Genomic DNA, 13,048 nt, shown 5'->3' with positions numbered 1-13,048 from the left:
TGCCTTCCTCACAGCCACAGAGAAGCGGAAACCCTGGGGGGGCCTTCCGCCTGCTTCTGTTACCGCCTTCCCCCAAGTCACTTGGCACCTGTGTGTGGCCCGCAGTTGCGTGTCAATCAGGAGGAGCTGTCGGAGAATTCCAGCAGCACCCAGGGCGAGGAGCAGGAGGAAGATGCCGGCAAGAACCGCCACAAACACTTGGAGAGCAAGCACCAGATGAGGACCAATGTCATCCAGGAGATCATGAACACCGAGCGCGTGTACATCAAGCACCTCAAGGACATCTGTGAGGTAAGACCCCAGACCCTGTGGACTCCCCAAGGTGGTCCTCAGTCAAACGCTCATTTTATACACCTTTCCGTAGCCCTCCCTTCTCCTCACGCCTTTTGGTCCATGTGGTCCCTGCATAGACTCCGCCCTCTTTCAGTGCTTGTCTGCCCCCATGAGCATCTGTGGCTCTCTATTGTGGTCGGTTTTCTGGGCGCTATGCAACCAGTGCTCTGAGGACGGACCTCCCGAGATGATTCAGAGTGAATGCCTTTCAGGGGAGGCAACATCCTTTCCGTGAAACCCACATGATGTTACAAAGGTCTGTCACTGTTTACAATCAGACTCATAGATGAGGTTCTGAGCCATTGAGATGCAGACCAAAAAAAAAGAAAAATCGGTTTTACCTAGTGATATCCAAGGCCATGTTCTGCAGTGTCATGGCATTCTATTAGGCAATAAATTTTACTTGTCCAGTGACAGTCTTTGTCTCTGTGGGTTCTGTACGAGCCTGACACGGCACTGGTATTGGCCCCATCTCCTCATTCCACTGTCCTGGCTGTGAATGTTGAGTTCTGCACTCTCAGCTCGACTGCAGACATTCAGCGCTGAAGACAGGCTGAAGTGCCTATTTTGGAATCGGATTAACTGGCCCCATAAAGATAGAGCGATGTTTTGCTAATTTTTTTTCTTTTTTATTTATTTGACAGGGAGATAGAGAGCACAAGTAGGCAGAGCAGCAGGTAGAGGGAGAGGGAGAAGCAGGTTTCCCACTGAGCAGGGAGCCCGATGTGGGGCATGATCCCAGGACCCGGGGATCATGACCTGAACCGAAGGCAGCCACTTAACTGACTGAGCCACCCAGGCACCCGATGTTTAGCTTATTGATGCTAACTATCTTGTTCCCTGTAAGTGTCTAGTTAAAGGAGTTTCTTTAATTCACCATTTTAGGGAAAGAAGTCATGGCTAACGATTGTTGGGCTTTGACTTTGTGCCGTCCCTTGACCTGGATTAACTCCTACAAACACTCTCATCAGCTTGTCCTATTACCACGCCCCCTGTTCCCCCTTACAGATGAGGGAACTGAGGCACATCGTAGCTACTGTGGTGGGGCTAGGACTTAGATCATTCTGCCTTAAAGCCTGTGTTTTGAACCTTCTATTGTCTTTCTGTTACAGTTCATACCAAATAGTCAGTGGTATGTATTTTATCAGCCAGTCTGCTTAGGCTGTGTAATTACATGCTGCTGATTTGGGGATACTTATTACACGTATCTATGGCCTTTCCTTCCCACCGCACTAACTCCTACCCCAGCCATAGTACAACTAGGGTGTTGTACATGGAGAACGAATAGGACTCTAATCCGTGCAGGCCTTGGAATAAAGAGCTGCAGCTTTATGTTCTCTATAGAAAGTAGGTGGTGGTGGAATCCTTGGGTAACATGTTCTTGGCTCTTTGCCGTGACACTGAGCCAGCTGCATGAGCTCTTCATCAGGCTGTGACATGCTGTATTTGGCAAGTCTTCTCGGCTGTAAAATGACATTAGAGATGAGAGAATGATTATCTTAAGAGTTTAGAAAAAGTGTGACAGTCCCAATGTTTGCCCTTTAAAATATTTGAAACCAATCAACTTTGTTTCAGGAACATAATCTGAAAACTTCATATAGTTTCTTGCTATACACATCCAGCCACATGCACCTGTTCTCTTTCCTTTTGTTTTTTAAAATATTCTTAGTACCCCGGGGTCTCCGAGGTTGGATCATCCCAACAGGGACCCATAGAGTTAAAATAATTTTCTCTAATTAAAATCCCTTCCACAATAATGGCTTTGCATCCCCAGTGCTATACTATTCAAATAAATAATTGCTGTAATCTCCAGATTAATTTTTTAAAGTTTACTTTGCTGTTTGCAGGGCTATATTCGACAGTGTCGCAAGCACACCGGAATGTTCACTGTTGCACAACTAGCCACCATTTTTGGAAACATTGAAGATATTTACAAATTCCAAAGAAAGTTCCTGAAAGACCTTGAGAAGCAGTACAATAAAGAGGAACCTCATTTAAGTGAAATAGGATCCTGCTTTCTTCAACATGTATGTCACCTGTTACTTCTTCTTTCTAACATCTGGTTAAATAATTTTGAAATGTTTTCCACTCTAGAAAGTAGTCCTTTTTGTTCTGTTTCTTGCTTTGTTTGCTGGATTAATCTCCTAGGGACTGGAGATGTCAGCTGCAAATTAAGTTGTTTCGCTTATGTGGTTGCTCTTTACCTAAATACCTCAAGATTTCAAAATCTTCCCACTTGTATGCAGTTTTGAGGGCTTTAGGAGGTTGTATTTGGAATAACTTCTCATAATACCTATTAAGTGACTATTGTATGTTAAGCATGGTTTCCAGGGTTTGCTTATATTAGCTCCTGTACTGCTATGGAGAAGGTATGATTATTTTACCCATTTTCCACATGCAGAAACTATAGCCCAGAGAGTAACTGACCCAAGGTCACACCTGAGTAAGGGTCAGGTGTGGATTCAGACCGAGGATACCGAAAACTGCCTCAGAACAGTCTTATGATGATAGCGGGCTTATAACTGGGGATTGACTGCCCATGTTTAATACTAACAGATTTCACAGGAAGGAGACTTCATTCCCAGCCCAGATGGGTGTCATCATTGTGATAGTGACAGCAGTGACAACAGCTGCCTCACGTGGTGCTCTCTGGGTGTTCACAGTGACTACACAGAGGCAGGGTGGGTTAAACAGCCAGAAATAATGCTGTGGTGGTCCCACGCATGGGAAGATCAGCCCCACGAATGCACCGGGCCTGTTTGGCCAGAGCAGAAGGTTCTGAGAGAGGCAGGCTTCAGAGGTCAGTGAAGTTCAGGCTGCTGGGGGGCAGGACCTGGGGAAGGTTGAGCCTCTAGGCTGTGTGGGCCTTGCCAGGGTCCTGGATCACTGGAGAGTCTAGCTAAGGGACAAGGTGTGCTGCTTCTGGGCAGAAGGGGCTGGGGGCTAGGGTGGGCTGGGCTGCAGTAGGGATGTGGAAAGACAGTGATGTTGGCAGGGGATTTTTGAGCACCAGCTGACAAAACTATTCTTGGGGAATATGGGCAAGTAGCTGTTTGAACCGCTTGCAGACTGTTGGGGCTCAAAGAATTGACGGGTGGGTTGGGAAAACCTGTTTTGTAGGGAAGTAGTCTGGCGGGCAACATGTGTTGAGCAGGGACAAGGATAAATGGTGAGGCAGGATGCAGGCTGAAAGACACACAGCTGCGGGCAGGGTGGGTGACTAGGAGCCGGCCTCCTGGCCTCTGTGGAAACTGGGGGAAGCCCACCACGCCTGCACAGGTTGGCCAGTAGGGCGGCAGCAGCCTGGAAGTGAGAGGCAGAGGAGAATGGAAGTGATCCAGGGGCTTTTGATCAGACATTGGAGGGGACATGTGTGTGGAAGCCAGGTGGCAGGATGTTAAGGAAAGGACTTGCAGTGAGGGGAGCAGGGGGTGGCTTTGAATCCTGTCTTCATGGTCATGATCACCACCATGTTTATCAGTGAAAGTGAAGAGGAGGGGGAGAGAGTTGGAGTTGTGAATAGTGCCTGTCTTTTCCTTAGAGCAGAGCTAGGGCGGACACAGTGGTGGCAGAGGGTCCCTCTCTCCCACGGAAGCCCTGTGCGACTTTTGGGGTACACGAAATATGGCTTCGAGTGGGACCAGGTCGCCAAGTCCTAGAGCGGCCCCTCCCCCCACCTTCACCCTTCCAGCCACACCCACACCTGGTCTGTACGTGCTCCCTACCCCCACCTCAGAGAAGAGGTCGTGGCCCGAAGCTGGCCCCTGGTCTGACGAAGCTGTGCTTCTGCTTCCCAGCAAGAGGGCTTCGCCATCTATTCCGAGTACTGTAACAACCACCCGGGCGCCTGCGCGGAGCTGTCCAACCTGATGAAGCAGGGCAGGTACCGACACTTCTTCGAAGCTTGCCGTCTGCTCCAGCAGATGATCGACATCGCCATCGACGGCTTCCTCCTCACGCCAGTGCAGAAGATCTGCAAGTACCCTCTGCAGCTGGCCGAGCTGCTCAAGTACACCACGCCCGAGCACAGGTGGGAGCGTCGTGCCTGCTGGCGGATGCGCGCGCAGCACCCACCCTGCGCCGTCAGCCCCGCACCGCAGGTCCCCGGGGCGGCGCTCAGGGCTTCACAGAGTGGCGGCAGCCTGCAGGTGTAGCGGTCCTCTTGACGCTCTTGGTTAGTGGTTAGCGTCATGGAAGAAATTGTCACTTTGCTTAGAATGTTCAAGATTATAAGGTCTTGAAATGGGTTGTTGGAAGAGGCTCCAGAATATCCATTCCTAGAAACACTAAAAAAGTAAGAATAATCCTTAAACTGTGTCAGGAGCATAGAGGAATTTGTGTTGTACTGTTGGTCCTTAAAACTGATGTCTGTTTATAACTCCTCTTTTGTAGCTACTCAGTAATTCATAAGAACAGTTTCTTTAAAAAAAGATTTTATTTATTTATGTGACAGAGTTCACAAGTAGGCAGAGAGGCAGGCTGAGAGAGGGGGCAAGCAGGCTCCCTGCTGAGCAGAGAGCCCAATATGGGGCTCGATCCCAGGACCCTGGGATCACAACCCAAGCAGAAGGCAGAGGCTTAACCCACTGAGCCACCCAGGCACCCCAAGAACAATTTTTAAAAGACACCATTGTGAATACAGTTTTAGAAATACTTTGCTCCCCGTCCTACAGCAGCTCCCCCTCGGAGCAGTATCATGTACTGCAACAAAATGCTACTTTAGAAAAGGGTGAGGACTACCAAAGTTTAAACTTCTGGAAGACTGGGGAAATCTCAAGGATACAGCGTAATGAGTTGGGTTAGCTTGGAGAAGCATCCCGTTGAGGTCCTGTCCAGCTCTAAGTCCTTTCTTTTTTTAAAAAATTTATTTAAGGAAAGAGCCCACATGGAACGGGGGTAGGGGCAGAGGCAGAGAGAGGGAGAATCTCCAAGCTGACTCTGTGCCGAGCTTAGAGCTGGACACAAAGCTTGATCTCACAAGCCTGAGATCATGATCTGAGCCAAAACCCAGGAGTTGGACATTCAACACACTGAGCCATGCAGGCACCCCTAAGACCTTTCAGGCCCAGCCTAGGTGCTTGCCTATCTCCGTGATCCATTCCACCCCATCTCCTTGTGTGACTTGCTTTGTCCTTAACTAAGTTCTTCTAGGGGAGCCAAAAAGTTATCCATTGCTTACTTAATAACAACTCCCGGTTTTCTTGCTGTGATTTTTTGTAAGATCTCACCCCTTCAGTGTTGGAATGAGCAGGTCATTCTGTGCCATTCCCCGAGATGCACAAGTCCCAAACTGTGTGGCATCTTTAGGTGGCACTGGTTGGGCATTGCTGTGTTCTCACCAGACCAGAGCTGGAATGCCAGTAGGCAAGGTTTTAGGATGACGCTTACTGTTTTAGGTAAGAATCAAACCTCAGCCGTGACTCCTGTGTCACTGGTACAAAGCTTTCAGTGCGCCTGCAGCCCTTGAACGGACGGTCTTGGAAGGTTCTAGTATGAGAGAGAGGGGACAGGATTGTAGCCAGAGGAGATATGCTGTGCCAAACCACAACAGTTGTGGGTTCCACCAGCTAAGTGTGGCCCTGAGAGCAGTCAGATTATATGCGGCAGCGCCTGGCCCTGGGGCTGTGCTTCGGGGAGCATTCTTTTGCCCATTTTTGCCCCGTCTGCTGCCTGCTGGACTCCTGTGGAGACACAGGGCTTGTAAAAGGAAACTTTTTGCAATTAGATTGGAAGCTGGAACGGGATAAGGAGCTAGGTTACCAAACAGTAGAAGCTAGATGTGGATGCTAGTATAAAGAGTTAAGATGAAAGGAATAAGAGAAAGGAGTTCATTGAAATAGATAAAAGGGAAGAGAGCTATATGTATTTTTCTTTTTCTGATGGAAAAATAAGAAAACTTGAGTGCAGGGAAAATAGCAAAGTCAAGAGAGCCACAAATTTTCAGAAAATGTTAAAAAAATATACCACGATAAGGAACTATAGAAAATATATAAGAGAATACGAGGCAGAGACATCTTGACAGACATGGACAAGCAGATTGGTGCATTCCAATATGGGCAAGGTATGACCAGGGGACTATACATCATCCTTTAGTAGTTGGTTTTTCATTTTTAAGGGCATTTTTCAGTATGAAGCCTTTGCCTATTTTGGCTCCCCCCCTCCCCCCCCCAAAATCCTTTTAAAGGAAATGACAGAAAACCCATTTCCTTATCTTCAGGAAAACAAAAAAAAAATTTTTTTTTCGAAAAACGATTATATTCTTTCTCTTCTCTAGAATTGACAGAACATCTTGTAGGAAAAAATGTACAATTATTTTGTACACTTTCTTCATTGCTGGAGGTCTGGGGTGGGTGGTTGCTCCATTATTTTGGCAATCCCCTGTGTCTGTTTTGTTCTTCCTTTGTGCTCCGATGCTAGTATGAATAGGCCTGTCTAGAGGCAGCAGGGTCTGCCTTGTGGGGGAATGCCCAGGGACTTCCCAGGGGCTGAGTTATTTGTGTTTGGTAAATAGACAATAGAATCTGCTTCCAGGGCTTTCTTTCCTTGCTGTGCAAGAGGATATAATTCTGTGCTACTGAGATCCAAAAGCTCTATATATCTCATAAGACATAGGAAAGTGAGGGCGCCTGGGTGGCTCAGTGGGTTAAAGCCTCTACCTTCCTCTCAGGTCATGATCCCAGAGTCCTGGTTTTGAGCCCCACGCTGGGCTCTCTGCTCAGCAGGGAGCCTGCTTCCTCCTCTCTCTCTGCCTGCCTCTCTGCCTACTTGTGATCTCTGTCTATCAAATAAATAAATAAAGTCTTAAAAAAAAAAAAAAGACACAGGAAAGTGATGAAAAGCAAAGAATTCAGATCATTAGCTGGATGATTGGATGATTGGTTTATATGTCCCCAGATTATTAACTCTGAGCAAAACCTGAATATCATACTTCCCAGTACGAGCCAGGTTCTATTCTAGTCTGTGTGGCAAGTAGGCCTGTAGTTTGTTTCCCTGGTACCTGCAGTTTTAGAGGCTGAGGAACAAGAGCCTCCTCCAGAGGACATTGCAGTTTGCTCTGACTGTAGCATAAGGAAGCACCAGGAACAAAGGTCCCTCAACGAGCTGTGTATGGTGTCAGCATTTACGTAACTGCCCACGTCCAGCCTCTGTGGCTTGTGTCCTCTTTGTGTCCTTTCTTGAACATGGTAGAAGATGAGACTCAAAGCGAATAATTTCTCTTGAGAATGGTTAGTTATTTTTAAGGTACTTTATATAGCAAAACTGGCTCTCTGAGAAACAAATCAGTCATAAAGACTATCCTTTCTTTATTAATGAAAATAATCCATTGTCACTGTGACTAAAACTTTATTTCTTGTGGCATTTACTTTCATTCATTGTGATTTCTGGGAAATGAATGAAAAGATTCTTATTCTGAAGAATGCCGGATTGCATTCGGTCATTTCCCTTAACCTATGGAGACTGTGGTCTATTCATGGAGGAAAAGAAAAAGGAAACAATGGCTGTTATTTAAATGCTACTTTGTCTAGACTATTAGTATACAAATCCAGGATGGAGTATATTACTTTGTCAGTCCCGTTTCATGGATTTCAGGTTCTGTGGTTAAAACGAGCCTCCTACTTTACAGTGATTACAACAACATAAAGGCAGCCTATGAAGCCATGAAGAACGTGGCGTGTCTGATCAATGAGCGCAAGCGCAGGCTGGAAAGCATAGACAAGATAGCGCGGTGGCAGGTGTCCATCGTAGGCTGGGAGGTAAGTGTGCACCCCTTCCCGCACCTGCTCCACTGCCCAGCGCTGCTTATGCCCTCCCTCACTCTAGTCTCATTTGATGACGTTCTGTGACATCCTGTCACTGATACATTATAACATTATATTCTTGGCTCTAATGGCATATATATTTTGAGGCAGGTGGTTGAACTTAACAGTCAGCTACTTTACCAGAAACTCACTTCCACCAAAAAAATCCTCTCTGAAGAACGTCTGTAATTAATTTATTATTTACGCTCTGTCTTTCCTGCTGGAAAGTATGTTCCATGAGACCAACGGGAGAACATTTTTTTAAATATTTATTGATTTGAGAGCGAGAGGGTGTAGGGGTGGGGAAAAGTAAAGGGAGAGTCCTACACAGACTGAGCTGAGTGCAGAGTGGGACACGGGGCTCTATCCTGAGACCCTGAGATCACTACCAGAGCGGAAACCAAGGGTCAGACACTTAACCGACTGTGCCACCCAGGCGATCCTGAAGAACATTTAGAATACAAATAGTGTGGTGGGTGTATGGACTGGACTTTCACTGCCTGTGGTTGAATTGGATATGATCTGGGCAAGATTAAGATTTTCATCCTTAAGATGGGTTTGAAAATACTAGCTACCTCATAGAGCTCTCATGAGGATATCGGGAGGCGGTGGCAGATGCAGTGCTTGGCCCAAGCTGGTCACGCTGGTCCAGCGTGCATATGTGCACGTGCATGTATGCACATTTATTTATAAAAACGACAGCGGTTGTGTTTCCTGCGTGCCTGGCACTAGTCTAAGCCATTTCTATATGTGAACTCACTTAATGCTCTCAATAATCCTGTGGGGTAGGAGCTGCTGTTACCCACATTAACAGATAGGGGAATGGAAACATGGCAGGGTTAAGTGGCTTTGCTCGAACAACGAATGCTGTTCTGATTGTTTTCAGACCAAGCAAAATTCATCGTACATTAAACTAATTGGGCAGAACTCACTGTCCCTAAGAATTAAGAGAGTTTGGACTGGGAAGTTAGGTTTTTAACTAAAGTAGGTTACAGCAGTGAACGTTGGAAAGAACTACTTCTATTTCAGGGGCCATAGAGCCTTCTGGAGCTTGGATGGGCCTTCAGACATCACTGCATTAAACTCTCTTACTTTGTAAGTGAAGAATCTGGGGCACAGAATTGCTCTAGGCAAGCAAGTAGAAGAACTATTTTGGAGTCAAAGTAGTTTTTTGCCTCCACAAAATACTGTGTATGACTGGGATTAAAGGAGGATAAAATTTTATAAATCAGAGGCCAGTGTTGTACTGAATACCACAGAGTTCCATTGGGTTAGCCCCAACCTAATACTGTAAAGATGTGTTTTTTCCTTGTGTTCTTGGACGATGACATTTAGGGGATAATTCGTTGTCAGAAGTTTTACCGATACCTTGCTGGCTATTTGCTATCTGGTCTTTTGTTTCCAATATCCTAAGCTAGTTATTCTGGGAGCCACGCTACCTACCAGACTGAAAAGCCAGAGCCCGAGAGTCTAGAGCCGTAAGTCCCCCCCCCACGTAGAAGGCCTCCTTCGTGTTCTTGTTCTCCGAGGAGCAGCCATTTCAGACTGACGGGAGTCCGTTCATCCTTGTAAGGAAGACCCTTCAGACAGCACAGAGGCACTGTAACATTTTCCCGCTGGGTAGGAAATAAAAGAAGTTTCACACACAAGGAGATGAAAACCACCCGTGTTTGGAAGTGGCCTTTTTTAGCCCTACTGACCTGTGAGGGGATCTCCCTTTAACTGGAAAGTGGGAAAAAGAGTGTCAGGACTTGTCCTTGTATCGTGACACGTTCTCACGCAGTCTGAACGGGAAGGTCTTAAGATGCATGTTCATCCTCGCAGGGGCTGGATATCCTAGACCGCAGCTCTGAGCTGATCCACTCCGGGGAGCTGACCAAGGTCACCAGGCACGGCAAGAGCCAGCAGCGGACGTTCTTCCTGTTCGACCACCAGCTGGTGTCCTGCAAGAAGGACCTGCTGCGCAGGGACGTGCTCTACTATAGAGGCCGCACAGACATGGATGACGTGGAGCTAGTGGACCTGGAGGACGGCCGGGACAAGGACTGGAACCTCAGCGTGAAGAACGCCTTCAAGCTCGTCAGCAAAAGCACGGACGAGGTGCATCTGTTCTGTGCCAGAAAGCAAGAGGACAAGGTGCGGTGGCTGCAGGCCTGCGAGGACGAGAGGCGGCGCGTACGGGAGGACCGCGAGATGGGTGAGCAGCGCCTCTGCCGCCTGGCCTCAGGCGCCGGCCCCACAGCCCTGGGAGAGGGCTCTTCCCAGCCTTCTCCTGGGGGTACACATCCTTAATACAGCTGACCCTTGAACGGTGCAGGGGTTGGGGCACCGACCCCCGCGCCAGTCAGAAATCCGTATTTCATGCTTGACTCCCCTAAAACTTCACTGGTCCCAGCCCACTATTGGCCAGAAGCCTTACCGATAACATACTGGATTAACACACTTCTGCTATGCTGTATGTATAATATGCTGTATTGTTACAGTAAGGTAAACTGGGGAAAATGTTATTAAGAAAATCCTAAGGAAGACGAAATACATTTACAGCACTGCCCTGTATTTATCGAGAAAACCCCACATATAAGTGGACCCACGCTGTTCAACCCCATGTTGCTCAGGGGTCAGCTGTGCTTCTGAACTTGCTGCGGGACAGCCCATGACAGACAGAGTTCCTACAAGGCAGCATGTAGTCAGTCGTCTGTGTGTTGATACTCAGAGTATGCCACTGCACCCAGGAGCGGGTCCTGCTTGGGAGGATGTCATCCTAGTGTCTGTCCTGGTGACAGTCCTTGCTGCTTCTCCATTTGTAATCTTGTCAACCTCTTACAGTTCCTTGGGGAATAAGGTTCTTTGCTGCGGGTTATGTTGAACACCTCAAGGTTAATATGGGTCATGTTTTAGTTTTACTTTCTAATGGTGTCACTTTTTAAAAATTTTATTTAAATTCAATTAATGAACATATAGTGTATAGTGTATTATTAGGTTCAGAAGTAGAGGTCAGTGACTCATCAGTTGTATATCACACCCGGTGCTCATTGTATCAGGTGCCCTCCTTAATGCCCATCACCCAGTTACCCCATCCCCCTGCCCGCCACCCCTCCAACAGCCCTCAGTTTGTTTCCTATGGTTAGGAGTCTCTTATGGCTTATCTCCCTCTCTGATTTTGTCTTATTTTATTTTTCGCTCCCTTCCCCTATCCTCCTAAGGAAGTCATATGATAATTGTCTTTCTCTGATTGACTTATTTCACCTGTTTTGAATGTTTGTCATGTCTGTTCCTAAATCCAGGAATGGAAATTTCAGAAAATCAAAAGAAACTCGCCATGTTAAATGCTCAAAAGGCGGGACATGGAAAGTCAAAAGGTAAGTTTTGAAGAAGGCTTCGTCTTCTTATCTTCTTCATGCGTGTCAGTATGGGAATTAAAATCAGGGAGAATGAAGTCATTAGCACGCTGATGATCAGCTCCCGACAAAGGAGAGACGTATGGTTGAAACTCAGCATGATAGGGATCAACTCCCCCACCCCCACCCCAGTAGGTGGTTTAGACTAGTCTGCATTTGGGTTTAGGGTGAGTATGCTTCAGTATATGCTGACATTTGAACATGAGCCTGTAAGATGTGTTTCGAACTGGTGCCAAAGAGCTTCTACACCTCCCTACCCTGAGGTCGTGCTGGCGTTCTTCCTCGGGCCAGCCCGCTCACCAGTCCAAGGCAACCCAGCAGCTCTTGTGTGTTTCGGGCATGCATGGAGGAAATCTCCAGCCCCAAACTGCTTATCAGTGCAGGCTGCATTCTAGCGTAGGTAAGAAAAAAGGGTCCAAAAGTCCAGTAGATCAAGAAATGAGCTGGAAAGAAAAGAAAACACACTAGCTTATTTAGAGCAACGAATCCGTACTCTACATGTACAGTAGATTGCCTGATGGCTACTGAAGATGACCAGTGCTCAGGTCACACCTCATTCATTGTCCTGATGAGCAAAAAAATTTTTATTTTATTCATTTTTTTATAGGACTGATAATAACACGTGATCTCACCGAATGGAAATAAAATAATAAGGATTTTTATTCCAAAAATATTTGTTATATTCTTAGAACCTTTTCTTCAGATTGACTTCCTACTCTTAAGAGCAATTTATCCTCTGAAGTGTGTCCCACTCAGGATTTTCATAACCAAAAGTGCAAAAACAAGACCAGTTAAGCCCAGGATGATGTGCCATCAGCTGAGGGCCAAGAAGAATTCATGACCAAAACAACCCTCAGTGTTCCATTCCCCTGTTCAGAGGCAGAATCCCCCCCTCCCCCACTAAGTGATAAGTACCTTTGAGGAGGAAAAAAACCAACTCTCTCTTTTTTTGGATTTCCACATCAGTAGCAGGTAACCAGTAAATATCCATTTGTTAGAGTGTATCAGTTTGTTTCGGCATCTGCCAGAAGTCACTGGCTCAGCAGCTAGGCACCTGAATGGAGGGAATGTGTGTGGTGGTGGTCGCCTGCCGGGCACCTCTCAGCAGGGAAGGCCGGGAGAGCCTTGTGGCGGGTCAGGGCCAGGATGCCCTCTGGACTGAGTCCTGGCTCCCTCTAGGACCCACGCTCTTTCCTCCTGTCACTCTGACTTTCACAGTTAGCTTGCGGTCCTGGAGCTGTGTCCCAGGTCTTCTCATTACCTCAGTGCAGATTTGAAAACCTATTCCGTTGAAACCGTTTCGATTATGCGATTCGGTTCGGGGGCCTGTTTTCAGCACGTTACTTATATGAGCTCTTAATTCTCACAGCAACAGGTAGGTGCTGTTATGTTGGCTCTTAGGTGTACTTTGGGTTCCTATGAATTAAGAATCAGCTAAGAACTCAAGTCTTGGTGCTGTTTTTCCCTTTCGGCTAACGAGTGACGCTGGGTCCATGTTCCACCCTTCTCCCCTCTCGA

The 13,048-nt window shown here is 47.0% G+C and overlaps 1 protein-coding gene across 6 annotated transcripts in view; it reads left to right on the top strand.

Moving 5' to 3' along the window:
• The window catches only part of SPATA13 (spermatogenesis associated 13), a 149,886-nt gene that overhangs the window by 132,631 nt on the left and 4,207 nt on the right, over window positions 1–13,048 (top strand). For all 6 annotated transcript variants that reach the window (XM_044249424.1, XM_044249423.1, XM_044249422.1 and 3 more), the window contains 6 exons: window positions 106–291; window positions 2,181–2,360; window positions 4,131–4,363; window positions 7,958–8,087; window positions 9,957–10,329; window positions 11,417–11,491. In XM_044249424.1, coding sequence (XP_044105359.1) covers window positions 106–291; window positions 2,181–2,360; window positions 4,131–4,363; window positions 7,958–8,087; window positions 9,957–10,329; window positions 11,417–11,491 — 1,177 coding nt within the window. The remainder of the gene's footprint in view (window positions 1–105; window positions 292–2,180; window positions 2,361–4,130; window positions 4,364–7,957; window positions 8,088–9,956; window positions 10,330–11,416; window positions 11,492–13,048) is intronic.

This window comes from Neovison vison, chromosome 5 (assembly GCF_020171115.1).
Source record: "Neovison vison isolate M4711 chromosome 5, ASM_NN_V1, whole genome shotgun sequence".
Lineage (NCBI taxonomy): Eukaryota > Metazoa > Chordata > Mammalia > Carnivora > Mustelidae > Neogale > Neogale vison.
This window is presented reverse-complemented; position numbering and strand designations above follow the sequence as displayed.